This window comes from Odocoileus virginianus, unplaced genomic scaffold (assembly GCF_023699985.2).
Source record: "Odocoileus virginianus isolate 20LAN1187 ecotype Illinois unplaced genomic scaffold, Ovbor_1.2 Unplaced_Contig_4, whole genome shotgun sequence".
In the NCBI taxonomy this organism is placed as follows: domain Eukaryota; kingdom Metazoa; phylum Chordata; class Mammalia; order Artiodactyla; family Cervidae; genus Odocoileus; species Odocoileus virginianus.
Window position 1 is genome coordinate 3,409,109 of NW_027224321.1, and position 27,506 is coordinate 3,436,614.

The 27,506-nt window shown below is 55.2% G+C and overlaps 2 protein-coding genes across 2 annotated transcripts; one reads left to right on the top strand and one right to left on the bottom strand.

The window, feature by feature from the left end:
- The first annotated feature begins 6,642 nt into the window (after positions 1-6,642).
- Positions 6,643-7,437, top strand: PRLH (prolactin releasing hormone). The gene is made up of 2 exons (XM_020868872.2): positions 6,643-6,761; positions 7,233-7,437. The coding sequence occupies exons 1-2, from the start codon at positions 6,662-6,664 to the stop codon at positions 7,427-7,429; spliced, it is 297 nt and encodes a 98-aa protein (XP_020724531.2). The 5' UTR covers positions 6,643-6,661; the 3' UTR covers positions 7,430-7,437.
- Positions 7,438-14,061: 6,624 nt separating this feature from the next.
- RAB17 (RAB17, member RAS oncogene family) lies at positions 14,062-25,656 on the bottom strand. Its single transcript, XM_020868884.2, has 5 exons — positions 25,500-25,656; positions 18,766-18,917; positions 18,272-18,397; positions 14,407-14,500; positions 14,062-14,159 (listed from the first exon to the last, which is right to left on the bottom strand). The coding sequence occupies exons 1-5, from the start codon at positions 25,654-25,656 to the stop codon at positions 14,062-14,064; spliced, it is 627 nt and encodes a 208-aa protein (XP_020724543.2).
- Between the last annotated feature and the right edge of the window lie 1,850 nt (positions 25,657-27,506).

The window sequence follows — 27,506 nt, forward strand, 5'->3', positions numbered from 1 at the left end:
AGCTGAGTACGTATGGGAAATCTGTGCTGACCCCTGGTCCAGGCCTGTGGCATTGACCTGGGCAGCAGGGGCTGGCAAGTGTCATCTCAGGCAACGCCAAGTAGGGAGGAAGGACCAGACCGTGTTTACCTCCTGCATCTTCACCCCAGCCTCCCCGCACCCCAGGTACTGCCACCAACACCCAAACCACCCATCCCAGGTGGCTGTCTGCCTCCCACCCCCCGAGGCTCTTCTCAAAGTCTGGCCTTGCTTGTTTTCTTGTTCTGTAATGACTGCAAGTTTTGTTCGGTGAAGGAGCCAGAATTGAGGAATAAGTGATGAGTTAGTCGCTCAGGTGTGTCTGACTCTTTGCGACCCCATGGGCTGTAGCCCGCCAGGCTCCTCTGTCCTTGGAATTCTCCAGGCAAGAATACTGGAGTGGGTTGCCATTTCCTTCTCCAGGGGACCCCCCCAACCCATTGGCAGGCAGACTCTTTACTATCTGAGCCACCAGGGAAGCCCAAAGGAGCCAGAATGAGGGGAGGAGGAAGGAGCCAGCATCTCCCATTCACTCACCATCTCAGCAAAACACCGAATACATTGTGTCTTGGAAAGCACACCCCACACAGCCTGACCTCGATGGGCCCCCAGCGGCTCAAACAGATGACTACAAACTGGGCAGCTTAGAATGGCAGAAGTGTATCCTCTGGCAGAGGCCGAAGTCCAGAATCGAGGGGCATGCAGGGCCATGCTCCCCGCAGAGGCTCCGGGAGACTCTCCGCGGCCTCTGCCCGGCTCTGGAGACTCCTGCTGTCCCCCACCAGGGGCCTCCTCCCTCTAGTCTTGGACTCCACCGCCACCCAGGCCCTTTCCCTGTGTCTCCTGTCTGTCTGTCCCAAACCTCCGTCTGCCTGTCTCTTACAAGGATCCTCATCGTTAGATTTAAGGCCCATCTGGATTCTCCAGGACAGTCCCCTCATCTCAAGATCTTTACCCCAATCACACAAGCAAAGACCCTGTTCTGAAAAAGGTCATGTGTGCACTTCCCTGGTGTCTAGTGGTTAAGACTCCATGCTTCCAATACAGGGAGCACAGGTTCGATCTCTGGTCGGTGAACTAAGATCCCAAGTGCCACGTGAATACTCCCCCTCCAGAAACAAAGCATCTTGCAGGCATTCCCTGGGGCTCATGGGTCCCGGCAAGAGCAGCAGAGAATCTCACCTGGGTGTGCCCCACCAGCTGCCCTGACACCTGCAGCTCCCCAAGGGCCCCTGAGTCACGCTGGGTCCTCTGATGACCGCCCCCAGAGACCACGGGATGGGGGACTTCATTCCGCTCTGTCAGCAGGGCCGCGCTCTCTGCTCTGGTTTGAGATAGGAGAGGCTGGAGTGGTGCCACTGCCTGCTGGCGGACCCCTGAGTAAAGTAGTCAGTAGACAGTCTACAGCAGGAATAGGAAAGGGCTCTATCTGAGCCAAACTGAGGGCTACAGCCCGAGACATGGCCTCTCAGATCGCTCAGAATCCGCTCCGGAGAAGCAGGCTTTCAGCAACTTTGTGTCTCGCCAGAACAAAAAAGCATTAAAGTCAGGGATACATCCCTTCAAGGTTTCAGAAACAGAACAGATCAGCGCGCGCACAGTGAGTCAGCACAGCCTTGGCACCTGGGAGGGGAGTCTTATCACCAAAGGAGAACCAGCCTTGGGGCCCCAGGACGGGAGGCATCTCATCTTTATTTTGAGCATGGGCATTCTTAGTTGGGCGGCTTCCCAGGCGACTCAGTGGTAAAGAACCCCCCAACCCCTCGACAATGCAGGAGGCACAGAGTCTCGGGTTCGATCCCTGGGTAGGGAATATTCCCTGGAGGAGGAAATGGCAATCCACCCTGGTATTTTTGTCTGGAGATTGCCATGCACAGAGGAGCCTGGCGGGCTACAGTCCATGGGGTCACAACAGCTGGGCATGGCTGAGCGTGAACAGTGACATTCTTTACTTGTGGTCAATGAGCCTTTTCCTTTTTGAGTTTGAGCAGGTGCATAGTCTATGTCTGATGGGCCACAAACAGGCTGTTCTAGTTGGTATCAAAGTCAAGGTAGCTCCCATATAAGTGGGCCTTCCCTGATGGCTCAGCTGGTAAAGAATCCACCTGAAATGCAGGAAATCCCAGTTCCGGGTTCCATCCCTGGGTCAGGAAGATCTCCTGGAGAAGGGAACAGCTGCCCACTCCAGTATCCTGGCCTGGAGAATTCCACAGACTGTATAGTCCACAGGGTCACAAAGAGTCGGACACGACTGAGCAACCTTCCCTTTCCCCTATAAGCCAGCATGACTTTCCCAGGCCTCAGTATGTGGACATTTCTTTCATCAGCACCAACCCTGCACCGTGGCAAAGATGCTTGGCTGAAAGGAGAGGGTTCACTACCCCACACACTCACGCACACATACACACAAGCACATGCTCCCCCAATGGTCTGCCCAGGAAGCTGCCTCCAGCTGCCCTGGTCTCATGGGGTCCGCTCCCCTGAGGGCCTGGTGCCAGGCAGTCCTGCAGGGAGAGAAGAGGCCCCCTCCAGACGGGGGCTGGCCCCAGCAGTGCTTCCAGCAGCACTCCTCAGCAGAGCCACTCTGACCCCCACTCACCCCACGCTCCCCAGGGATCTGGGGACTCCATCCCAGGGGCCTCAGCTTGCAGCCAGGGTGTGGGCCGGGCCCCTCCTATGCCCCTCACACTCCGTAGACCTCCACTCCAGACTCCCAGGGAGCCCACCCACCCCCCATAAAACCTTCATCACCAGGAATGCGCACCCATGGGAGGAAGGAGAAGCACGCCTGACCCTCTGAGGGTCCAGAGCTGCTCTGGAACTTTCCTCAAAGTCCGATGGAGGCTGGGGAAGGGCCACGGAGCCCCTGCACACGTCCCAGGGGAGCAGCCGGGAGGGGTCTCCCCAGCATGGGCTCCTGGAGATGATGCTCAGGGGCGTGTAAATGACCTCTGCTATGTTGTTCAGTCGCTCAGTCGTGTCCGACTCTGCAACCCCATGAACCACAGCACGCCAGGCCTCCCTGTTCGTCACCAACTCCCGGAGTTTACCCAGACTCACGTCCATCAAGTTGGTGATGCCACCCAACCGTCTCATCCTCTGTCATCCCCTTCTCCTCCCGCCTTCAATCTTTCCCAGCATCAGGGTCTTTTCCAATGAGTCAGCTCTTTGCATCAGGTGGCCAAAGTACTGGAGCTTCAGCTTCAGCATCAGTCCTTCCAATGAATATTCAGGGTTGATTTCCTTTAGGATCCTTTAAGATTGGTCTCCTATCATTATTCAGAATATGAGGCCCAAGTGAAATGGAAAACAATGTGTAGTTATTTAAAATAGCGTAAGTGTACAGATTTTTTCACAACTTGAGGATATGATGGTTAAATGAAAATAATGAGATTCAAAAATGCATGAATCCGATGAACCTACCCAGAATATAGGTGAAAAGGCTATGAAAAGGAAGTACATCACATGGGATAAATGATTGACTTCTCTGATACATGGGTGTTCTTTTATTCTTATTTTTCTGTATGTGCTAAATTCTATCCAAGTGTATGTAAATTGCTTTTATAATAAAAATAAGCCTCTTCATTATTTATTTCATAATAGAAATACAAGTGTTTGTTTTATAATCATAGCTTCCCAGGTGGTGCTAGTGGTAAAGAACCCTCTTGCCAATGCAGGAGATGTAAGAGACACGGGTTCAATCCCTGGGTCAAGAAGATTCCCCTAGAAAAGGGCACAGCAACCGCCTCCAGTATTTTTGCCTACAGAATCTCATGGACAGATAAGCCTGGCGGGCTACGGTCCATAGGATTGCAAAGAGTCAGACACAACTGAAGCAGCTTAGCTTATGTTATTCATTTTATGAGAAATGTACACATTTGTTTTATAATCATAATGTGTGTATGCGTGTGTGTGTGTGTGTGTGTGTGTGTGTGTGTGCGTTCATTGCTCAGTCGTGTCTGACTCTTTGCGACCCTATGGACTGTAGCCCACCAGGCTCCTCTGTCCTTGGGATTTTCCAGGCAAGAATACTGGAGTGGGTTGCCATTCCCTTCACCAGATAATAATCATAATAAACTTCTTTAAAGTGTAATTATGACGACTCTGGAAAGAGCTGGAATAAACATAATTTTTCAGTGGTAGAAACAGGACGAAAGTGGTCTGTATGTAATAAATGCAGCTGTAAAAGGCCCATGGGTGACAGACCGGCCAGGGAAGGATTAGCAGGATTAGAAGGATTCAGCTGTGACGGCCTCCTCGGTGACTCTGCCCGGGAAGCGGGTATTAAAGGAGGAGGGAGGTGGCTGGAGGGTCAGCTCTGTATCAGCCGTCTTGCAGCTTGGAGCACCCAGGCCCGCGGTGCCTGGCTCTGCAGTCTGCCCAAAGCGTGCAGAAGGAAAGCTAATGTGTTTTAAAACCACTCAGCCCAAATGAAATTATATAACCCAGGAAAGGACACATCACACTGGTGATGAGAGTTTAAAAAAAAAATTAGAAGAAAAAAGAAAATGAATCTTCCGATGTGGCCCAGTGAGGGAGGCAGGCGGAGAGGGAGGGAGGGGGTCGGGTTAGCTGCTTCCTCCTGGGCGCATAAAAGGAGCGAGTGCACCCCACCTGGGTCTCCGCTCCCGTCCACGGCACTCGCCAGCCGCTGGGAACCTCGGTGAGTCGTTTGCGGGGCACTGGGGAGGGCGGGGGTCCCTGATGCTCCACCCTCCGCCCCTGCCACCCTTCCCTCCCCATCGGGGCAAGGCTCAGTCCTGGCAGCCAGGACCAGCTCTGGTGGGGACCCCACCCCATTTGTGCATCCAGGGGCCACCCTGCCTGTTCTGGCCCCCTGTCCACTCAGCTGTCGTGGTAGAGACGAAAGGCAGAGCCGTCCAGGCAACTCCGCTGGGGACACAGACCAAGAGCCCCACCAGCCAGGAGACAGCAAGCCCCCAGCTCTCAGGAGGCAGGACCTTGAGTGTCAGGAGACAGGCTCCGCCAGGGTTCTCCTAAGATGCCCTGCACCCAGCGGGGGTCCCAGCCAGGGGGAGAGCGGACAGCCCCGCGCATCTGGTAGTATCTCTTTATCACTGCACTTTCATGACGACACCTCCATTTCCTCTAAGTGGGAGTCCCCCTGCCAACGGGTCTCTAAAAAAGGAAGGGGTGGACATTTCAAATCTCTCAGTTGGAGAGCACATTCCTTGGGGTAGGGCTTCCTGGGTGGTTCAGACAGTAAAGAATCTACCTGCAACGCGGGAGACCCAGGTTCGATCCCTGGGTAGGGAAGATCCCCCAGAGGAGGAAATGGCTACCTACCCTAACCTAACCCTAAGAATACCCTCCAGTATTCTTGCCTGGAGAGTCCCAGGGACAGAGGAGCCTGGCGGGATACAGTCCATGGTGTTACAGAGTCGGACATGACTGAGGGAGTAACACTTTCACTTTCCGCTGGGCTCTGGGACAGGCTGGAAAGCCAAGGTCAGCAGAGGGGTCTTCCCCAAAACAGACAAGCTCTCTGGCATCTTCTGCTGGTTCCTTAAGTGCCGGGGGAGCGGGGAACGGGGGAAGGAGCCAGCCCTAAGAGGTGCGGGCACCTGAGGAAGGAGTTGCCAGGTTTGCTTGGATGGACTCTGTTTTGGGCTCAGCCCAGCAGGGTGAGAAGTGGATTTCGGGGTGCCTCTGTCACCCACAGCTCTCCCCCACCTGTACGGGGCTGTCCTGCTGCGTGAGGGCAGGTCCCCTCGGGCTGCTGGTTGATCTTGGAGACTCAGCGGCTTGGACCTGGGGTCACGGGGTTGGTGAGCGCCCCTGGTAGGGATGGGGGGTGATGACCCTTCCACAGTGCCCGGCTGTCAGCTGACATTCTCCAGCAGGCAGGGAGCAGGGTGGAACTGGGCTGAGGGAGGGAAACAGCCCTGCACCGGGGCCCCCGCCCAGAGCACGGTCGGGCTCGGCGCCCCCCGGCCCCGCCCCCGGGTCACGTCTGAGGTTGGGCCACAGCCCTTCCACCTCGGCAGCTACCTGGCTCCCCCTGGCAGGGACCCTCCAACCGACTCGCCTCTGCCGTCCCCCCCCAACCCCGCCGAGGCCAAGTGTGCACACCCGCAGTGAGCAGAGACCTCCCACATTCCTGGCTCCCTGACACAGATGGACAGACAGACAGACCGAGGCATGACCAACATAGCACAGCTCTCTGCACCCACAGCTCATATTCCCCCCGGGTTCCTTCTGATGACAGAGGCTCCTGGTAAACACGACTGAGCAGAGGAGAGGCCAACACACACGGTCCCCTCATCGAACACTCACTGTGCAGAGCAGAGCCTGGGTCTCCGGGGGAGCGGGGGACTGTGCACAGAGCCAGGCGCGCCTGCTGTTCCGAGCTCACTGCCACCCAGCGGAGCAGAGACGCGCACACTGGAGCCCGGCTGTGTGCACACGCGTGTAACCCCACGCACGCCTGCCATACACCTGTGCACACCCATGTCTGTACATGCATGTGTGCACGCACTCACACACATCCGCTCTGCCACACTCAGAGTGTGTGAGGCGTTATCCGAGGCGCCCCACTCTGTGCACACGAGCCCTCCCGTGCCCTCACCTTTGCCTCCAGGCTGCACCATCCCGAGTGGGGCCTCTGCGAGGAGCCAGTGGGATGAAGGCGGCGGGCGCCTGGCTCCTCTGCCTGCTGCTGCTGGGCCTGGCCCTGCGGGGGGCTGCCAGCCGAGCCCACCAGCACTCCATGGAAATCCGCAGTGAGTGTCCCGACCCACCCCCAGCCCCAGGGGTCACGGGGAGGGGCTGGCCACTTCCCTAGCTAGGGCGTCCTTGCTAAGCGTTCCAGAGCTGGAGACTTGGCCTCCTATTTCCCAGACCCCTCCCCTAGCTGGCCCCGACACCTGCTCCCAAGGGTCCCGGCCCAGCACACGAGGGAGGGTCACTCTTCAACACAGGGGTGACCTGGGGCTGAGTGCACCTCGCCCACGAAAACGGGGTTGAGGGGACAGGAAGGGAAGGGGAGTGTGTCCTGGTGTGAGTCTGGAATCCTATTTCCCGAAGCCATTCCAGCACCAGAAATGGGCGCTCCAGGCAGTCCTCCTTTGCGGGCGGTGGTCCCGGCATGGCCTGGGCGACCGGCAGCCGTGAGCTGAGCACACACCCAGCCCAGCCACCAGGGCTGCACCACCAGGGCACAGGCCTCCACACTCTGTTCTCGCTCTTTCCAGCCCCTGACATCAACCCTGCCTGGTACGCGGGCCGCGGGATCCGGCCTGTGGGCCGCTTCGGCCGGCGGAGAGCTGCCCCGGCGGATGGACCCAGGCCCGGCCCCCGGCGCTTGCCAGCCTGCTTCCCCCTGGAGGGTGGCGCCGAGCCCTCCCAAGCCCTCCTGGGGCGGCTGATGGCCCAGCTCTCCCAGGAGTAACTGCAGGAGCCTGCCCCCGACCCCTCCTCCACCACCGGCGACCCTCCCTCCAGTCCTAATAAAAGCAGCTGGCTTGTTCACACGTGTCTGTGTGGTGACAGAGCGGGCGGTACTTCCCCTCGTGGATGTTAGCCTAGAAGGACCCTCAGAGCCCAGCAGCCCAGAGGCTCCGGGAATCGCCCAAGGGCACCCGGCACTGAGCAGGGGGCTACGACGGTCGTGGTCATGTGCCGCCCATGCCGCCCCCCCCCACCCCGCAAGCCGCCCTGAATGGTTGCTCAGGCTGTGCACTGCACGAGGCCACCATGCAGGGACCCCAGGGAGGGCATCACAGCCCCTCGGCCTCAACTGCCCCCTCTCTGCCGCAGTTCTTTTTGCCTCATGGAAGAAAAAGAAACAGGGGGTGCTTGCTTCCAGTACTCCTAGGTCCAAGTATTTCAACCCCACCTTGTGTCCCTTTTGAATTGCACGGGGATGTCCCATGTCCTGTCTCTGGCAGAGCTCACTCTGGTGTCGGGGGCACACGCCCACTGACTGGACAACTGAGCTCCATGCCCACCTTCTGGGAACCCCGGTTCCCACATGAACCTGGGTCTGGGAACACCCACCTCAGTCCTGAGCTTGGGCGGCACAGCCCCTGTGTACCTGCCGACAGGTGTGGATGCTCCATGAGCGTAAACCCCCTTCCCCGAGGTTGTGCCCACCCCTCTAGCGCTGGAGCCAGGAGCGGGTGGGTAGTTGCTTCTGAACCCAGAGCTCGGGCCCGTCAGGCCCCTGCCTGCACCCTGCCTGCAGGGTCCCAGGAACCCCCAGGGCCTTGGGACTCCCGTGCACACTCAGCAGGGGCCGGGACACAAAGCCAGCCTGCAGGACCCCGGCCTGGCCACCCTGCCCGATGAGGAAGGCGGGGGTCCACGCTCACTGGCCAGCTGGAGGAGGCTGAACCGGCCCAGACCATCCGGATGGGGCTGGGTCAGTGCTGCCCCCTCCCCAGCCACAGAGAGGCTGGAGGGATGGCAGAGGCCAGTCTCCTCCCAAGGAGAGCTCCTGCCCGGTCAGCAGCGCCCCAGGCTGCATGTGCTTGAAGGAACAGGAGTGCGGCCAGTCCCCTCCCAGGGCAGACAGGTGCTGGGTCTGGCCCGGAAGCACGGAGAACCCAGGAAAGCAGATCAGCCCAAAGTGACCACATGGCCCCCTCCCACCCGTGGGGACACACCCCAAAGAGCGGAGAACCGCTGTTCAAACACACACTCATATAGGAAAGTTCCCAGCAGCACAACAGCCAAAAAGGTAGAAACAACCCCAACTCCCATCAACAGATGAATGGATATCAAAACGTGGTCTATGCATATGTACCACGGCTTATTACTCAGCTGTGGAAAGGACTGATGCTCTTCCTAATGCTACCACATGCAGGAACCGTGAAAACAGGATGCAACAGGACAGCAGCCAGGCACCAAAGGTCCCCTCGTGTGTGATTCCATTTGTAAGAAGGTCCAGGGAGGCAAGTCCACAGACGGAAAGTGGTTTGGTGGCTGCCAGGGGCTGGGGACGGCTCCACGGACACAGGGCTTCCTTGGGGGTTGAAAGTGTCTGGGAACTTGGCCAAGGTGGTAACCGTGCTAAACGCCACTCAGCTGTGCACTTTAAATAGAAGCGCTCACAGCCCCGGGTGCTGCAGACGTGGAAACATCAGTGTGGCAAAGGGTTCCGGATTCCAGCCACACAGCACCTGGTACCCAGTCAGGGCAGCCCCTGGAACTCATCTTCTGAGCCCAGAGAGTCAGGGAGATGGGAGACTATGTATTCTCCAAACTCCTACTATGGAAGTAAACTCAAAAGAAAACTCAAAAATATTCTGATGATACCTAATACCCTCCACTTAATTTTTTTTTTTTTTTGGCTGCAAGTCATGTGTTATCTTAATTCCCTTACCAGGAATCAAACTGGCTGCACTGGAAGCACAGAATCTTAACCACTGGACAACCAGAAAAGTCCCTACCCTCCACTTACAATAGCTGGAGTCTGAGAAAATGTAACAAGCCCTTAGAAGTGAAAGTGAAAGTCTCTCAGTCGTGTCTGACTCTTTGCGACCCCATGGACTATACAGTCCATGGAATTCTCCAGGCCAGAATACTGGAGTGGATAGCTATCCCTTCTCCAGCAGATCTTCCCAACCCAGGAATCAAACCAGGGTCTCCTGCATTGCAGGCGGATTCTTTACCAACTGAGCTATCAGGGAAGCTCACAGTCCTTAGAAAAGAACATGTGAAAAGGAGGAAGTGGGTCAAGAGTAATATTCTGATGAGGGGATCAAAATGATCCAATGTTTGGATCATGGTGGGTGATTCCAGCCACCTGAGAATCACATAGAGAGTGAGTCCGTAAAGACGATTGTTTCAAAGGATTGTCTGTAAAGGGAAAGGAGAGAGAGATAGAAGTGAAGGGAAGGGACGAGGAAAGGGCTTGGTTCTGCTTGTTTTAAGATGGAAAGGCAAGGAATCCAGATCGGAAAAGAAGAAGTAAAACGCGCACTATCTGCAAACGACATGACACTATACAAAGAAAACCCTAACGGTTCCACCAGAAAATTACTAGAGTTAATCAATAAAAATACTAATAGCTTCCACAATTATCATTGCATTTACTTTCTCTCCCGCACTCTCACCTGTTCTCCCTACCCCTTGGAAGTGAGTTGTAGCTATCACATTTCCCCTAGACATTTCTGCATCTTTCTCCTCAAACGAAGGACAATCTCCACCATAACCACAAAATTATCATCATGCCTCAAAGATTTTGTAAGAATTTCATAATATCATAGAGTTTCTCATCCATACTCAAAACTCCCCAAATAAGGCAAGGAACTCTTAGCTGCCCCCCCCTTTTTTTAATCCAGTGTAGACTCAGGGTCACAGTTGGTTATTTCCCGCTAGTCCCCCGTCATCTGATTTTGTCCTTGGACCCAACTGCTCAGATGACAGGAAATACAGGGCAGGCGTGTTACCTGGTAGGCTGATCCACAGGCGGCGCGTGGCGCCTGCTCCCCCAAGTGCTCTGACCTCCTCCTTCCGTCCTGCCCTGTATTTCCTGTCATCTGAGCAGTTGGGTCCAAGGGCAGAACTGGACTCGGCCATTGCTGAGGCATGAACGCTCTGTGTCTGTCTTACGGCATGGTATCTGATGGTGGGCTCCAGGCCCCACTCCGACAGGACCCGAGCCTGACCCTTTGCAGACTGTAAGACCCTCTCGGTTTCCCGTCTGCTCATAAACGATCTTCAGAAGTCCTGGGACTTGGTGACAGCAGCCTGTCTCCTAAAGAGCTCCCAGCCAGGGACTCGGGCCCCCCGGGTACCCTTGCTGAGACCAGCTGTCCTTCGTGGGCTGCGCAATGCTGAGTCTCTGATTCTTTCCTCCTAAGCGGATTCTTCTAAAGGAGGTATTTCTCCTTTTTTCCCCTTCCTCCTTTTTTTTTCCTTTTCATTCAACATCTTACAAATGGTAAGATGATTTCAAGTTATTCTAAATTTGGCCTCCGAAAAGGGACTACTTTGAAAGGAAAAGAATGGATTCCTGAGTCAGCCCCTCCAGGCACAGGGGAATCTTCCAGGGGAGACGAAGGAGGAGCTAGAAATGGAGCGGGAGGGGAAAGGTCAAGACCACAGGCAGGAAGCAGGGTTGCTCCCGGGGGCTGCTTCTCAGCTCTGCTGTGCCTCCTGCCTCCACCACGAGCACACACGCGTGCGTGCACACACACGCGCGCGTGCACACACACACACACCCTGGCTCTTGAGAAGGGCTGGAGCGGCTTCCCCAGCTGCAGACAGGACAGAGCTCACAGACCAGCCTCCCCTAGGACTGTTTACCCCGGAGAATCTGTGCCCGGAACACCCGCAACCCCATGGACTCATCTCCCTCCAGGCTCCACACCCACCCCGACCTCACGGTCCAGGGCGGGCTGAGCTCAGGTGTGTGAAGCAGAGAGGCTCCAGAAACACCTGTGCCTGGGTGTGGTGGAGGCTGTTTCTAGAAAAAGCCTGCCCTTTCTTTACAATGCTGGGGAGAACAGCTTCAGTCCTCTCCTGGGACACATTTGCGGAGCGCTTGGCATGCGCCAGAGCCGTAGCAGGCACTGGGAGCCCCATGCGAGGACAGACGGACAGAACCCCTGCCCTCACCACGGAGCTCCCCGTGTCTGAATATTAGGTCACTGACGGGTCTAGACCTTCCAGGGCCCATGCCACGCTGCAGACAGATCTAACACGGAGCTGGTGGGCTCAGGGATACTGCCTACAGAGGCTTCCAGGTGATCCCAGGGCTTAGCCCCACCTGCCCCATGGGGGAGGAGGAGAGGGAAGGGGGCAATCACACCCGGCAATGGGGACCCCAGGCTCCAGGGTCACCATGCACCCCATCCCATCCTGCGGGGAGGGAGGGAGGCGTGAAGGAGGGAGGTGGCAATGAGTCAAAGAATATGCTTTAATAATAAATTCTAGCCTGAGAAAATAGGAGGAAAGCCATCACATATATGGGCATCCTACAACTAGCATGATTTCCTTACTTCCTATTTCATCATGGATGGGTCAGATACTCCTCTGAAAGACATCTATTGTTCAGCAAAGCAGCTCTCTAGATTTGGAGCAGTGGGGTTTGCTTCCGCGAGGCTGGAGTGCCATCTAGTGGCCGAGCCAACTTCAGCCTCCCGCCACCTCCAAAGTGGTCTCGTCCTTTGGTGGAGAGTCCCAGCCCAGCCGGCTTCCCTGGTGCCCGGTCAGTAAAGAGTCTGCCTGCAACGCAGGAGAGTACCTGCAGCGCAGGAGACACGGGTTCAATCCCTGGATCGGAGGATCCCCTGGAGAAGGAAATGGCAACCCACTCCAGTGTTCTTGCCTGGGAAATCCCATGGACAGAGGAGCCTGGTGGGCTACAGTCCATGGGGTCTCCAGAGTCCGACATGACGGAGCAACTAAACCACCCAGCCCTGCTACCCTGAGTGAGGAAACAGACAGCACAAGGACAGTCTGACACCGCAAGGGCTCACATCTCCCACGCTCCATCTGCAAGGGAACAGTCGTATGAAAACCTTCACTGCAGTGAGAAACCACAGGGCCCGCAGCAGTAAACTGCCGGGTTTCACTGGGAAACTGTCTAGGAAAGAAACACGCGTCTGGGGGACGTCCAGGGGCTCGGCATCAACAGGGACTGCCGCTTTACCTTTGTCCTTTTGATCCTTACAGTTGACAAAGTGAAGCCACTTTTTTGGGGGGCTGGGGGGAGGATAACAGTGGCGTCTTATTTAAAATTTCACACCTGCTTATCACAGTCTCAGAGGGGAAAGCAGCGTCAGCACCTCCCCAGCAAGTAGCCGCCTTTGAACTACCTTCACGTGGCCGCTGGCTCACCTTCCAGAAGGGCCGTGGGGGGTCTCTCCAAAGGGAGGAGCCAGGTGAGCCCGTGACGTGTCTCCACCCGAAAGATGCCCTGTGCCCACCTCAGCCGCAGCCCCCGCCTACAAACTCATCAGAGACCACATGCGAGAAAGGGGTTCACTTTTAGGAGAAAAACTCACTGGAGCAGAACAAGGTATCCCTCCGCTCGAAATCCGAGTCCTCAAGCCTATGGGTCCAAGCGTCTTGTCCCCATATTCACCCCGAGAAGCGGACAGTGGGGCCCCCACCCCGCCCCCAGCTGCCCCCCTCAGGGACCCTCACAGAGGTCCGGTGACAACGTGGCCCGCTCCAGTGGGGCGTGCTGACCCCTCTCTCCTGTCCCAGGAGCAGGTGAAACCCCCCAGCCTAACCCAGGGCAGCCTCCTGCCCAGAACTAAGTGCCTGCCGGCTCATTTGCCCTCTGACCATCTCCTTCTGCGGTGCCTGGTGGCCGAGCAGCTGAGGGGGTCACCTCCAGGCAGGGTCAGGCGTGCCCACCCCCAGGACATCCGGCATTTAGGCGGGATCTGGGACTGGGGAAGCGGAGCCCACGCCCTCTGGAGGCCCCCGGACACGCAACTATCTCCCGAACGATTCCCGTGAGCTTGGGAGGCAATTATTCTAAGGAATGCCGGCCTCCTGCGCCTCGAGGACTCAGGCACGCGCCGGGCTCGACGGTGGACCGGAGTCAGCACCGACCCGGACACGCAACCATCTCCCGAACGATTCCCGTGAGCTTGGGAGGCAATTATTCTAAGGAATGCCGGCCTCCTGCGCCTCGAGGACTCAGGCACGCGCCGGGCTCGACGGTGGACCGGAGTCAGCACCGACCCGGACACGCAACCATCTCCCGAACGATTCCCGTGAGCTTGGGAGGCAATTATTCTAAGGAATGCCGGCCTCCTGCGCCTCGAGGACTCAGGCACGCGCCGGGCTCGACGGTGGACAGGAGTCGGCACCGCCCCGGACACGCAACCATCTCCCGAACGATTCCCGTGAGCTTGGGAGGCAATTATTCTAAGGAATGCCGGCCTCCTGTGCCTCGAGGACTCAGGCACGCGCCGGGCTCGACGGTGGACCAGGGTCAGCGCCGCCGTCACCACGGAGCTGGGGCCGTCACCACCTCGGAGGACCGCTGGGGCGCGGGCTGGGGGTACTCGCTCCCCGCGGCTGCCCCCGGGGCGGCCGCTTCTAGTGGGCACAGCCTCAGCCCCGCAGCGAGGGCCGCTCGCTCAGGGTCAGTGGAGCGTCTCTTCGCCGCCTCTGGCCCTCCTTGCTCTCTTCTCTCCGCGAAAGCTCCCGGGCTGCGGACGACAGGAGGGGGAAGCCCGGCTGGGAGGGAAGCCCCCCAGTCCAGCACAGCCCCTGCACCCTTGGCAGCCCCTGGAGACCCGCCCCTCCTCATACTCTCTGGGAACCAGGAAATAGGCGCCCTTGACTCCTGTCCACCTTCCGGGCCCCTGGCAACATTCGGCTGGGCCCCGGGAGGCCAGAGAAGACCCGTGTGAAGAAGGCGCCCCCCTACCCCTGGCTCCGGGGCTGGTCACTCACCGACGGTGTTGAAGACCTCGGTCACCTGGTAGTTCAGTTTGGCCAAGGTTTCCATGAACAGCAGCCCCTGACTCTCTGCAAACTCCTTCCCTTCCTGGAGGAAGTGATCGTGGAAAGTCCACATTAATCATCAGAAATGTCCTGAGAAGACCCAGAAAGGCCACAGGACAGTTGCACCAGTGGAGAACCTCATTCCTCCCGCCCTGTTACTGGGGCTCCTGGGGAAGGCGGCCAGGACTGGGCAGTGGGGCCAGGAGGGGGTGTGGTGCTCACTGGAGGGGAGCCTGGCACCCCCAGGGGGGTCTGCAGGGAAGCTCCCCTCCCACCGTGGAATCTGGGGTGGGGGCTCTGAAAGCAAGCGAGAACAGAGGAGACATGGAAGGCGGATGAGGCCAGCCTGGTGGGAGGCCCCTGGGCCCTTCTCTGCTCCCCCCTCCTTGCTGTATCACAGAGGTCAGGCCTGCGTGGAGTGATGGTGTGTGGAGCAAGGGAGGCTGGGAAACTCCAGGGGCTGCCTGTGTGGCCAAGAAGGGGAGAAGTGTTCACGGGAAGACAGCATGAAAGAGAACCTGGGCCGCTCCCCAGGCAGGACCCTCACCTCCGGACCCTCCCAGAAAGATGGTCCTGCCTGAGGCTGAGCGGGCCCCGGGGGCTGGGCCAGCCAGGCCTGCAGCATCACACCCAGCAGTGTCCACCCCTCCTCCCCTGGCCCACAGAGCTACACTCCCCCCGCCCCAAGCTTCTCAGCCCCTTCCCAGACACAGAGATGGTCATTATCATTTGTGTTTTAAAGGACAACGTGACCTGGTACAAATGAAGACTTGTGACTTCAGGTGGCTTATACCTGGTCATATCTGCAAGCATGCCCAAGTCGCTCGGTCATGTCCAAATCTTTGCAATCTCATCAGCTGTGGCCCGCCAGGCTCCTCTGTCTGTGCGACTTCCCAGGCAAGAATACTGGAGTGGGTTGCCATTTCCTCCTCCAGGGGATCTTCCCAACAGGGATCGAACCCTCTTTTCCTGCGTCGCCTGCATTGGCAGGGGGATTCTTCACCACTGTGCCACCTGGGAAGCCCCTGGTCATCTGAATGAAACCCAAATATCTGCCTTTCCCCCACTAGCTTGAGGGTTCCAGGTGGGTCACTTTGAGGGTTTTTTCTTGGTCCAGTGGGCCTCTAGCCCCTAGACTGCAGGTCCCCAGGCTTCTGTCTGCCAGTTTGTCCTTGAGGTCCCCCAGGATGGGGTTCATGGTTATCTCACTGCCCGTGGAATAAGAACATCCAGTGCATAGATCTTGGCTCCTAAATTCATTCCCCCACACAAGGAACCAGAGCTCCTCGAGGAAATGATGGATTTCAGGGCTGGGGCTGGGAAAGGGCAAGATGAACCAGGAACAACTTGGCCAGCCAGGAAAGAAGACCTCAAAGAATAACAGGGCAGGAGGGGCAAAGGCCCACTGGGGTGGGGAACTTCTCAGTGGCCAGATCCAGGAGCAGAGCTCCCTGAACCAGGGAAAGGATCATAGTGGGAAAAGTGATACAATCTGAGCTAAGAGCATTGTGTGGCTGTTCATTTCCTGATTGGCTTGTCATTCTGTGCTTAAGGGCTCCCCTGAGAGCTCAGCTGGTAAAGAATCCGCCTGCAATGCAGGGCACCCCGGTTTATCCACTGGAGAAGGGATAGGGATAGGCTACCCACTCCAGCATTCTTGGCTTTCCTTGTGGTTCAGCGTGAAGAGTCCACCTGCAATGCGGGAGACCTGGGTTCGATTCCTGGATTGAGAAGATCCCCTGGAGAAGGGAAAAACTGTCCACTCCAGTGTTCTGGCCTGGAGAATTCCAATGACTGTAAAGTCCCTGGGGTTGCAAAGAGTCAGACACGACTGAGAGATTTTCACTCTCACTTTCTGTGCTTATCTAAGTAAGCCGTTCATACCTGGGAAAGCTGGGAGAAGGGCAGACAGGAGCTATCTGTACACAAGTTTTGTAATGCCGAAATTATCTTAAGATGAGAAGCCCCCAAGTTACTGTGAAGGCTTCACCACCCGCTGGTCAGCCTGGCCTCTGCCCAGCCGAGGCGCCTGCAGCTCAGGGGTCTGTGCATTCTGCCCCCCGACCCCACCCCAAGGCCCAGCCGAGTGGGGGCTTGGGGTGAGGAAGAGGCCAGGGCAGGGTCTGGGGTCCCGGGGTCGACAGCCCAGGCCCCAGCGTGCCGTGCAGGCTAAGCCATGGGGTCCCCCACCCACAGGCAGGCCGAGCCCAGGGCAGGGGTCCCGGGGGAGCAGGGAGGAGGCCCCGTCCACCCCAGAGCTGGACCCCTGGCCTCCCTGAGGGTCTCCCAACCCAGGTCCCATCTCCCCACAGTCTGACCTGGCCTCCGCACACTCTTCCTAAGTCACCCATCAGATCCCCACCCCCGAGCCCACCACCACTGCGGGGGTCTCTGCCACTGAGCCCCAGGGCAGCATGGGGCTTCTCCGGCAGCCCCCTGCCTCCAGCCTCCCTCCCCTCCCTACCCCCTGCCACCCAGCACCCTCTTCCCTCATCTGCCCCTCCACCCAGAGCCTCTCCTGAAGCCAGCCCCACACCCCCCATCCACACACAGACACCACCTCACCTCCTACACGCACCCACCTGCACACAGAGACACACACACACACCTGTGCACACACAGAGACACACCTGTTCACACAGACACACACCTGTGCACACAGACACACACCTGTGCACACAGACACACACACCTGTTCACACAGAGACACACACCTGTGCACACACAGACTCACACACCTGTGCACACACACATACCTGTTCACACAGAGACACACACCTGTGCACACAGACACACACCTGTACACACACACACACCTGTGTACACGGAGACACACACACACCTGTGCACACACAGACACACATACCTGTACACAGATAGCACCTTACCTGCTACACAGACACCTGTGCACACACACACACCTGTTCACACACAGACACACACACCTGTACATAGACACCATCTTACCTTCTAGACACACACACACCTGTTCATACAGAGAGACACACACACAGAGACACACATCTGTTCACACACAGACACACACACCTATACACACAGATACCACCTTACCTCCTATTCACACACACTCTCCCATACATACACAGGTACCACCTACACACACAGAGACACACGCCTGCACACAGACACCACCTGTCCTCCCATACACACACACACAGACCCGTGCTCCCTGCTCCAGGCTCCCAGCACTTCTCAGGCACCTCCCTGAGCGTATTTTCTGCTCTTGGCCATTTTACAGAAGAACTACAGCTTCTGGGCCCTCTGTTCCTTGCTCATTTCCTAGCAATTAAATTTGGATTTGCCCCTTCTTGAACCTGAAGGCGGAAGGGGCAACCCACTCCAGGATTTTTGCCTGGAGAATCCCATGGACAGAGGAGCCTGGCGGGCTACAGTCTATGTGGGTCTCAAAGAGTCAGACATGACTGAGCAACTTAGCATGTACTTCTTGAAGAGTTTGTTGAACACGAAGATGAAGACCTGAAACCCACATTACGCAAAGAGGGAGAGGGAGGGTAGGGCCATGGCTTCCTCGTTCCTAGTGCTGCCTGCCCCTGCTGGCCCTCGGTGCCCAGGGTGGGTGTGGGGTCCATGGTGATGCTCAGGGCTCTCCCTGCAGCTGGGAGCCACCATCTCTGGGTCTGACCTTCCCAAGAGAGACCCGAAACCTCGGACCAGAGAGGAAACTGAATTGGGAATTGTGTATGCACGCGTGGCTGTGCGAGTAGATGGTCAGGTGTGTTTGGGGTCCCTCCTATCTCCCCTCCTGAGACATAATGACAGTCTCCAGGCCCACCTCCAAGGTCACCTCCCGCTCCTCTTCCAGGTCTGTCTTGTTGCCAACCAGCATCACCACGACTTCTCCAGAGTGGAACTCCTCCTCCAGGTCCTTCAGCCACTGCTGCACTTTGCAGAAGGAATCCTGAAAAAGGTAAACAGGACCGTCAGGCAGACCTGGTGTTCTTCCTGAGCCGTCCCAGAAAAGACAAGGCAGGTGTCGGTGGTCACCCCGTGTAAAATATGGTCCAACTGACCCACCCAAGGAATCATGAGTGATGGATGCTGATGCTCCAGAAAGAGGACCATGGAGGGGCACAAACCCAACTGCGCAGCAGGAAGAGGGGTGGTCAGCGAGGGCTTCCTGGAGGAGGTGGCCAACTTTCGCTGAAGGGTTCTCCACTGGTGTCACGATTTTAATATAAAGGACCAGCACAGGCCAGTCACATGATGCCTCCAGAAGGTAGCCTCCTCGTGCCTGGGAGGGCGGGGACACGCCCAGGGGAGCCTCACCTTCCTGGTGACATCATACACCAAAAGCGCAGCGTTGGCGCCCCTGAAGTAGAGGCGGCAGACGCTGTGGTACTTCTCCTGACCAGCCGTATCCCAGATGTCAAACTTCAGAGGCGCGGCCCCCAAGTCCACCACCGTGGTGAAGAACGCACCTGAAACCCAAGCCCAAAGTGAGCTTTCCCTGCAGAACGAGGCCTTTACCCACAGCTCAGCCTGGGCTCGGCTCACCAGTGGGAGATAGCTCCCTGGCACCCTCTGTGGGCAAGGCTCGGCAAACACCTCTTCTGGAAGGTGGCAGTTTCCAGAAGAAGCAGAGTTACAAGGAACTTGCTTGTAGATTACACGGAGGCTTTGTGTAGGAAGATAGACTCCAGGGTCCTACTCAAATCCTCTGAACTATGGAACAGTCTCTGGCAACCAGGGGTCCACACGTCCCCATGAGTGTCCAGCAGTGCAACTGACAGTCACCCAGCTCCTCCCCCAAATCCTTCCTGGCCTCCTGCTAACCTCCCAGCCTCATCCACACCTCTGCCTCCCGACCTCCCGTGTCCACTGACATCCCTGCTTAGAATCCTCGCTCTTCCCCACCTCCCAGCAAGCCCACTGGGGTCGTTCAGCGTCAGCCCTCGGGCCCCTTCCTCTGGGGGCCGTCTGTGGAAGCCTGTCCTGTGCTCTGCACACACGCGCTGCAGGCTCGGTCGGCCCTGGGGGCAGAGAGCGCCTGGGCTTCCATCTCCCATGTCTCTGCTTAATGGTCACACACAATGAGAGAGCTACCCCAAACCCTCCATTTGACACCCTGGGCAATCCACCTTTCATGGGAAGGCTGCTTTTCCCCTTCACAGAGCTTTCCCAAATGATGTGACTTTAAGGGGGCTAATTAGTAACACCAAGACGTTTTGTCCCCAGAATGTAAATTGGTGCAGCCACTATGGAAAACAGTGTGAAGGTTCCTCAAAAAACTAAAAATAGAGCTACCATATAGTCCAGCAATCCCACTCCTGGGCATGTATCCAGAAAAGAAAAGAGCTCTAATTAGAAAAGATATGTGCATCCCAATGTTCATAGTAGCATTATTTACAATAGTCAGGACATGGAAGCAACCTAAATGTCCATCAACAGATGAATGGATAAAGATGTGGTACATATATACAATGGAATATTACTCAGCCATAAAAAAGAATGAAATAATGCCATTTGCAGCAACATGGATGGACCTAGAGATTATCATACTAAGTGAAGTAAGTCAGAAAGAGAAAGACAAATGCCATATGATATCACTTATATGCAGAATCTAAAATATGACACAAATGAACTCATCTATGAAACAGAAAGACACACAGAACAGACTTGTGGGTGCCAGGAGAGGGGATGGGAAGGGATGGATTGAAGTCTGGAATTAGCAGAGACAAGCCCTTACATACAGGACGGAGAAACAACAAGGTCCTACTGCAGAGTGCAGGGAACTGTTTAGTGTGCTGTGATAAACCATAATGGAAAAGAAACGAACAAGAATGTATCCATGTGCACAACTGAATCACTTCTCTGTACAGAAGAAGTTAAGACAACATTGCAAATCGACCATACTTCAATAAAATAAATGTTATTTTTAAAAAGATGCTCTGGCCCTGTAGCATATGGGCTGTGTCACATACAGAACTAAACCAGAGACTGCGGGGGAGCCGGTGGGGTGCTCCAGGTGAAGCTGCTGCCCTGCGCAGACCCGGGCTGGGTTGGGGGCTTGTTGGGAGATTCTGGCAGATGTGGCCACATGCTTGAAATGAAAATTTTCACTCCAAGGGCAGCATGTGAGTGTCCTGGGGTTGCCAGAACAAATGACCACAAGATGCGTGGCTTAAAATTGCAGGAATGTATTATTTCAGTTGTGGGGGTCAGGAGTCCAAAATCAAGGTGTCGCCAGGGTTGGTTGCTTCCAGAAGTTCTGGGAGGGACTCTGCTCCATGCCCCCTCCCGACTCCGGGTAGGGGCAGCAGTGATGGGTGATCCTGGCTTGTAGGTGCTCCCCCCTCTGCTGCTGTTTCACAGGGCTGTCCCCTCTGCATCTCTGTGTTCTTCTGTTCCAGGGACACTGGTCATGGGATTCAGGGTGCACCCAAAATCCAGGAACAGCCTTAACTAGTTATGTCTGCAAACACCCCTTCCCCAGTGAAGCCATAGGTACTGGGGGTTAGGGCATGGATGTGTCGTTGCAGAGACAGTTCAGTCCACTACAGATGGAAGGTCAGAGACACGTCTGGGCTCAGATTCTAGCACTGAAAGGGGGAGATAACTTTTCTCACAGGAATCTAGTTTGGGGCTGCTCCTAAACGGAAGCCGCTGACGGGGCCTCTGCCTGTATGACCTGTATTCTGCTCATCCACAAGCCTGGAGTCATATACACGTGTTAGGTGCTATGGACTGAATGACTGTGTTCTCCCAAAGTCAGTGGGTGGAAGCCCTAACCCTCAGCGTGATGGTATTTGAAGATGGAGCCTTTGCGAGGTGATTAGGCTTAGATGAGGTCCTGAGGGTGGTGGTCTAGGTGCTCAGTCATGTCCGACTCTTGCGACCCCATGGACTGTGTAGCCTGCCAGACTCCTCTGTCCATGGGATTCTCCAGGCAAGAATACTGGAGTGGGTTGCCATTTCCTTCTCCAAGGGATCTTCCTGACCCAGGGATTGAACCTGGGTCTCCTGCATTGCAGGCAGATTCTTTATAATGACTGAGCTACAAGGAAAGTCCGCCTGAGGGTGGGGCCCCCAGAACAGGGTTAGTGCCCTTGTAAGAATGCACCCCCATCATGTTCTGTCTCTCTGTTTTTCTGTGTATCTCTCTCTCTGTCTCTCCCTCTCTGTGTCTGTCTGTCTCTCTCCCTGTCTGTCTCTCTTTCTCTATCCCTTGCAAACACAAGAAGAGGCAATGCAGACACACAGCCAGTTACCAGGATGGCAGCTACCCATAAGCGAAGAAAAGAGGGCTCAGAGTGAAACCTACTTTGCCAGCTGGAGTGGGTTGCCATTTCCTTCTCCAGGGGACCTCTCCAACCCAGGGATCTTCCCACATTGCGGGCAGGTGCTTTACCCTCTGAGCCACCAGGGAAACCTGAACAGGACGAAATTCCACTAGGACTGTTGACGTCATGAGGGTGAGGGCTGCGCACGGGCCTTGTAAGGAGGCCTATCCGCTGCAAGAACTTTGCTGATTTCCTTAAACCTTCGAAAGCCCAGCTTCCTCCTTTGCCATGAATCAACACTGTCCTCTTCCCAGCGTGATGTCAAACCCATGAGAAAAGAGAGGAGGCGCCTGTCTGGCACCTGACGTCCCTTCCCCCGCCTCCCTGTCCCCTCTCCCGGCTCCTTGGCCCCTTGGCGGGAGCAGCAGCCTTTTGCCCACATGCTTCGCCTGTTTGTGTCAGGTCACATCACACTTCTGAGTTCCATTTTGGTCTCATCCTAAAAACCCTCACTGCCGGGTGACAGGTGGGCATAAAACTCATGTGTGTTTCCTCTGTTTGGCTGTCTAAGCTTCTGACATTTTCCTTTTCTACTCTGAAATTGACAACTCATAGTTGAGTGTAAATCAATGTATTTAATAAAATCCTAACAAATTTCCAGGGTGGGCAGGGTTTTCAGTTGGAGCAATGATGTGGTACAAGAGGCTGCTGGCTATTTACAGACCACAGCACCTCATCTCCAGGGAGAGAGAGAGAGAGACATGGGCCCCTAGGGGGCCCTCTGGGCTGGTAACTGATGCCAACTTCTACCCCCTGCCCTGCAGACTCTCTGGCTCCAGAAAAGACCCCACATGTATTACCTTCCTTGCTCAGAAAACTGCTGACCAAATTTTCTACCTGTTCACAGGTAAAGACTAAGAGTGATTAAGAGATAAACTCCCAAGATATGCAAACAGACTTGGAGATTTTGCCTAAAATGACATTGGCAACAAGCCAGGGCCGGCGGGCAGGATCAGTCCAAGAACCAGGAACTGTTCACGTTTCTGGGACATGCGGGGGGAGACGACACACTGGTCCGTTTTCACCAGATGATAATCTGAACCGGGGCCGCCTGGCACGCTGCTCTTCATGGTGACGCAAAGCAGGGCTCTGACCTCCTCTGGCCCCACCGCAGGTTCAACAAGGGGCCCCAGTGCCAGGGACACCGGGGACACTTCCGGCCCCTCCCCAGCCCCTGGGAGCAGGCGTGCCTTCCACTTGCTGAGCTGAACGGACCCCCTGTGGACACTGCATGACTGAAGAACTCACTGGGGGTTTTCCTTCAACTTGCATATTGTGGCCCCCAATACAAAGGAGTCTCAGCTAAACGTTAACACGAGGAAAGGTTTTGCTTTTTGACCTTTTAATTTAATTAAACAGCCGCTCCGGCTCACTCAAGCCCTCTCTGCAGCCTTCCCTTTTGTTTGTAAAAGTCATGAACTGCCTCTGGGTTGCAGAGAACGCGACGTGGGTGACTCCTCCGCGCGCCTGGGCTCCAGCAAAGCTTCCTCCAGCAGGGAGGGGGCTGGGGAGAAACCCGGCACCCTTGGCCACTCCCCTGCTTCACACAAGGCCCAGCTGGTACAAGCTGGTTTCACCTGCAAATCCGCACACAAACACTAGATGTCACCACCCCTCCAGGGACAGCACTGAAACGTGTGGGTAAAGAACCCATCTGCCAGGGCAGGAGGTCTTAAAGAGACATGGGTTTGATCCCTAGGTCGGGAAGATCCCCTGGAGGAGGAGATGGCAACCCACTCCAGTATTCTTGCCTGGAGAATCCCATGGACAGAGGAGCCTGGTGGGCTACAAGTCCATGGGGTTGCAAAGAGTCGGACACAACTGAAGCAACTTAACACACGAGCGCGCACACACACACCCACACCCCCCTCAGCCAGAGGGTTGTGGGCCACTGAGAATACACAGATGTGGGCGGGGCTCTGTTCCCAAATAAACTTATTCACAAAAACAGGCAGAGCCCTGTGAGTTCACAGGTCGGATCTCAACCCTCCGGCTGGGATGGGACACCGAGGGCTGTGTGCCTAGGTGTGAACCTGGATCCGGATTCAGGGGACGGAGACAGCAAGGACCAGCCTGGAAGGCTTGTCCAGATCCAGGTTCACACCCAGGCACACGACCCCCCATATCCCAGCTCGGCAGGGCCCCTCCTGTGGTCTCTGCTCTGGACTAAAACCCACCCGGAGGCCAGACTTAGCACTTTGTTGTATTTTTTCTTTTAAGGCCCAGTCCAGTGTCACAGGTGAGTGGTGCCAGCTTGCCTGCTGAAGAAGAGGTTGCCCTGTGCACCCTCGGTGGGCCTGAATCCACAGTCCTGTCCCCACAACTCCATCCCATGGCCAGCCCTTCACTCTGCTCCGCCCGTCCCACCACCAACTCCAGGGCCCTGGCCCTGGCCAGTCCCTTTGGCCCTGCATGCCTCAGGGATGCAGGAACCACCCTCCTGAGAAGACTAAGGGCCCCCAAAGACTGTGCATTGAATTTCGTGTTAAGTTTCTATGTCAGTGTGCCTGCTTGGCATTTAGAAAATCCTCCATGCCTATTAGGGGCCTGGAGCAGAGGCCACACCCAGCAGGTACTTACTAAGTGAGAGAAGGAGTGAATGAATGAGTGAATAGATGAGTGAATAAATGAATGGATGCAGAGAAATGGAAGGCTTATCCATCAGTATTAGTATCAGTTCAGTCGCTCAGTCGTGTCCGACTCTTTGTGACCCCATGGACTACAGCACGCCAGGCCTCCCTGTCCATCACCAACTCCCAGAGTTTACCCAAACTCATGTCCATTGAGTCGGTGATGCCATCCAACCATCTCATCCTCTGTCGTCCCCTTCTCCTCCTGCCTTCAATCTTTCCCAGCATCAGGGTCTTTTCACATCAGGTGGCCAAAGTATTGGACTTTCAACTTCAGCATCAGTCCTTCCAATGAATATTCAGGACTGATTTCCTTTAGGAAGGACTGGTTGGATCTCCTTGCAGTCCAAGGGACTCTCCATAACAGAGTCCAAATTTCAAACCAAAGCTTTCATTCCAAATTAGGTGTCTTTCCCCCACGTTGGGCTGCCTTCCAAGTGAATTGACACAAAGTACATGTTAGGTTTCCCTATTTTAGATGGGAAGTGGGGGGTTTTCACCCCTAGACAGGGTGTGCAGGAGGCTGATTGCCCACAGATGCTCCAAAGTCCTTCCCCTCTGAAGGCTGTGACTCGTTAGCCTCTTTAAGAAGCACAGAGAGAGGGGCCTCCCTCCCTGACAACCCTTCCGACAGCACCCATCCCCCCTCCAATCCAAGCCAGAGGGTAAACTGAGTCTGGGCAGAAAAGGAATAGCTTTAGTGGGAGGGCAACCAGCCAGAGTGAGAGGCTGGCTTGTCTAGGGGGCCGGGTGGCAGAGCGTGGGGGCAGATGCTTCATCTGGGCTCCCCCTCCACCAACAAAATCTCTCACATACCCAACCCTTCAGGGCCAGACTCAGCCCTGGAATCTTCATTCCCTCCCGGCAGACTCCAGCTAAGCTGAAGCCTGGTTGAGTTTTGGATTCTGCTTGAGTACCTGCCGACCTATAGAGGACCTTGTGCCCCTGGCACGCATCAGGCACTTCCTGAGGCTCCAGGAGGCATGAGACATTCCCAGGTGGCTGGTTCCCATGTGCCCCACACCCAGGTCAGCAGCTCTGGCTTCCCCACTAGGAGACTGAGGAAGGGGTGCCCTGTCCCATCACTTACATCCCACAGTGGGCAGGATACTCTTGAAGTCGTTCTTCACATACCGGAGAGCCAAGCTGGACTTGCCCACAGAGCCACTGCCCAGGAGAACCAACTTGAAGATGCAGGGCTGGCCCGGGGTGGCCCCAGGACGAGGGACCCCATTCACCTGCGCCATGCCCTGCAGAGAGACAGTGATGCAAGGAGGTTGAATGTCTGATGCCAAATGATCTCAGCAAGCTCACCCCCGAGACACTGACCAAACATGGACAGCCCTGAACGGAATGAAGTTCTAAGTCAGAGGCACCTGGCTTGCCAGTCCTGGGCCACTATGTACCCCATCTTGCCATCTGGAAATCGGAGTGACCGATAGCTATGACACAGGTCTGTTGTGATGTGCTGGGAAAGCATGTCCCCAGTGCCCTGCAGGGCCAATGTATACGAACATCTTCAGACCCTGCAAAGTAGCCTTTGTATGCTAGTCATCGTACCAACTCACTTTCCTCCTTCTATCACCTCTCACTTTTGAAAAATCCGTAGCTACTCCAAAAATGTTCTGAAAAGCCCGAGAGATACAGCACTCTCTCAGTTGTGGTTCATGGACTAAAACTGGTTGGTAAATAGTTTCCAGAAAACCTATTTACAAAAATGTTTAGTGTTTCAAGGATCTCAAAACATTTTAGTATTTCACACTGTATTGAAAGCCTTAAAACATACAGTCATAACAAGCACCCTCTTCCAACAACACAAGAGAAGACTCTGCACATGGACATCACCAGATGGTCAACATTGAAATCAGACTGATTATATTCTTTGCAGCCAAAGAGGGAGAGGCTCTACAAAGTCAGCAAAAACAAGACCGGGAGCTGACTGTGGCTCAGACCATGAACTCCTTATTGCCAAATTCAGACTTAAACTGAAGAAAGTAGGGGAAACCATTAGAGCATTCAGGTTTGACCTAAATCAAATCCCTTACGATTATACAGTGGAAGTGACAAATAGATTCAAGGGATTAGATCTGATAGACAGAGTGCCTGAAGAACTATGGATGGAAGTTTGTGACATTGTACAGGAGGCAGGGATCAAGACCATCCCCAAGAAAAAGAAATGCAAAAAGGCAAAATGGTTGTCTGAGGAGGCCTTACAAATAGCTGAGAAAAGAAGAGAAGCAAAAGGCAAAGGAGAAAAGGAAAGATATACCCATTTGAATGCAGAGTTTCAAAGAATAGCAAGGAGAGATAAGAAAGCCTTCCTCAGTGATCAATGCAAAGAAATAGAGGAAAACAATAGAATGGGAAAGATTAGAGATCTCTTCAAGAAAATTAGAGATACCAGGGGAACATTTCATGCAAAGATGTGCACAATAAAGGACAGAAATGGTATGGACCTAACAGAAGCAGAAGATATTAAGAAGAGGTGGCAAGAATACACAGAAGAACTATGCAAAAAAGATCTTTATGACACAGATAATCATGATGGTGTGATCACTCACCTAGACCAGACATCCTGGAATGTGAAGTCAAGTGGGCCTTAGGAAGCATCACTACGAACAAAGCTAGTGGAGGTGATGGAATTCCAGTTGAGCTATTTCAAATCCTGAAAAGATGATGCTGTGAAAGTGCTGCACTCACTATGCCAGCAAATTTGGAAAGCTCAGCAGTGGCCACAGGACTGGAAAAGGTCAGTTTTCATTCCAATCCCAAAGAAGGGCAATGCCAAAGAATGCTCAAACTATCACACAGTTGCATTCATCTCACACACTAGCAAAGTAATGCTCAAAATTTTCCAAGTCAGGCTTCAACAGCATGTGAACTGTGAACTTCCAGATGTTCAAGCTGGCTTTAGAAAAGGCAGAGGAACCAGAGATCAAATTGCCATCATCTGTTGGATCATAGAAAAAGCAAGAGAGTTCCAGAAAAAACATCTACTTCTGCTTTATTGATTATGCCAAAGCCTTTGACTGTGTAGATCACAACAAACTGGAAAATTCTGAAAGAGATGGGAATACCAGACCACCTTACCTGCCTC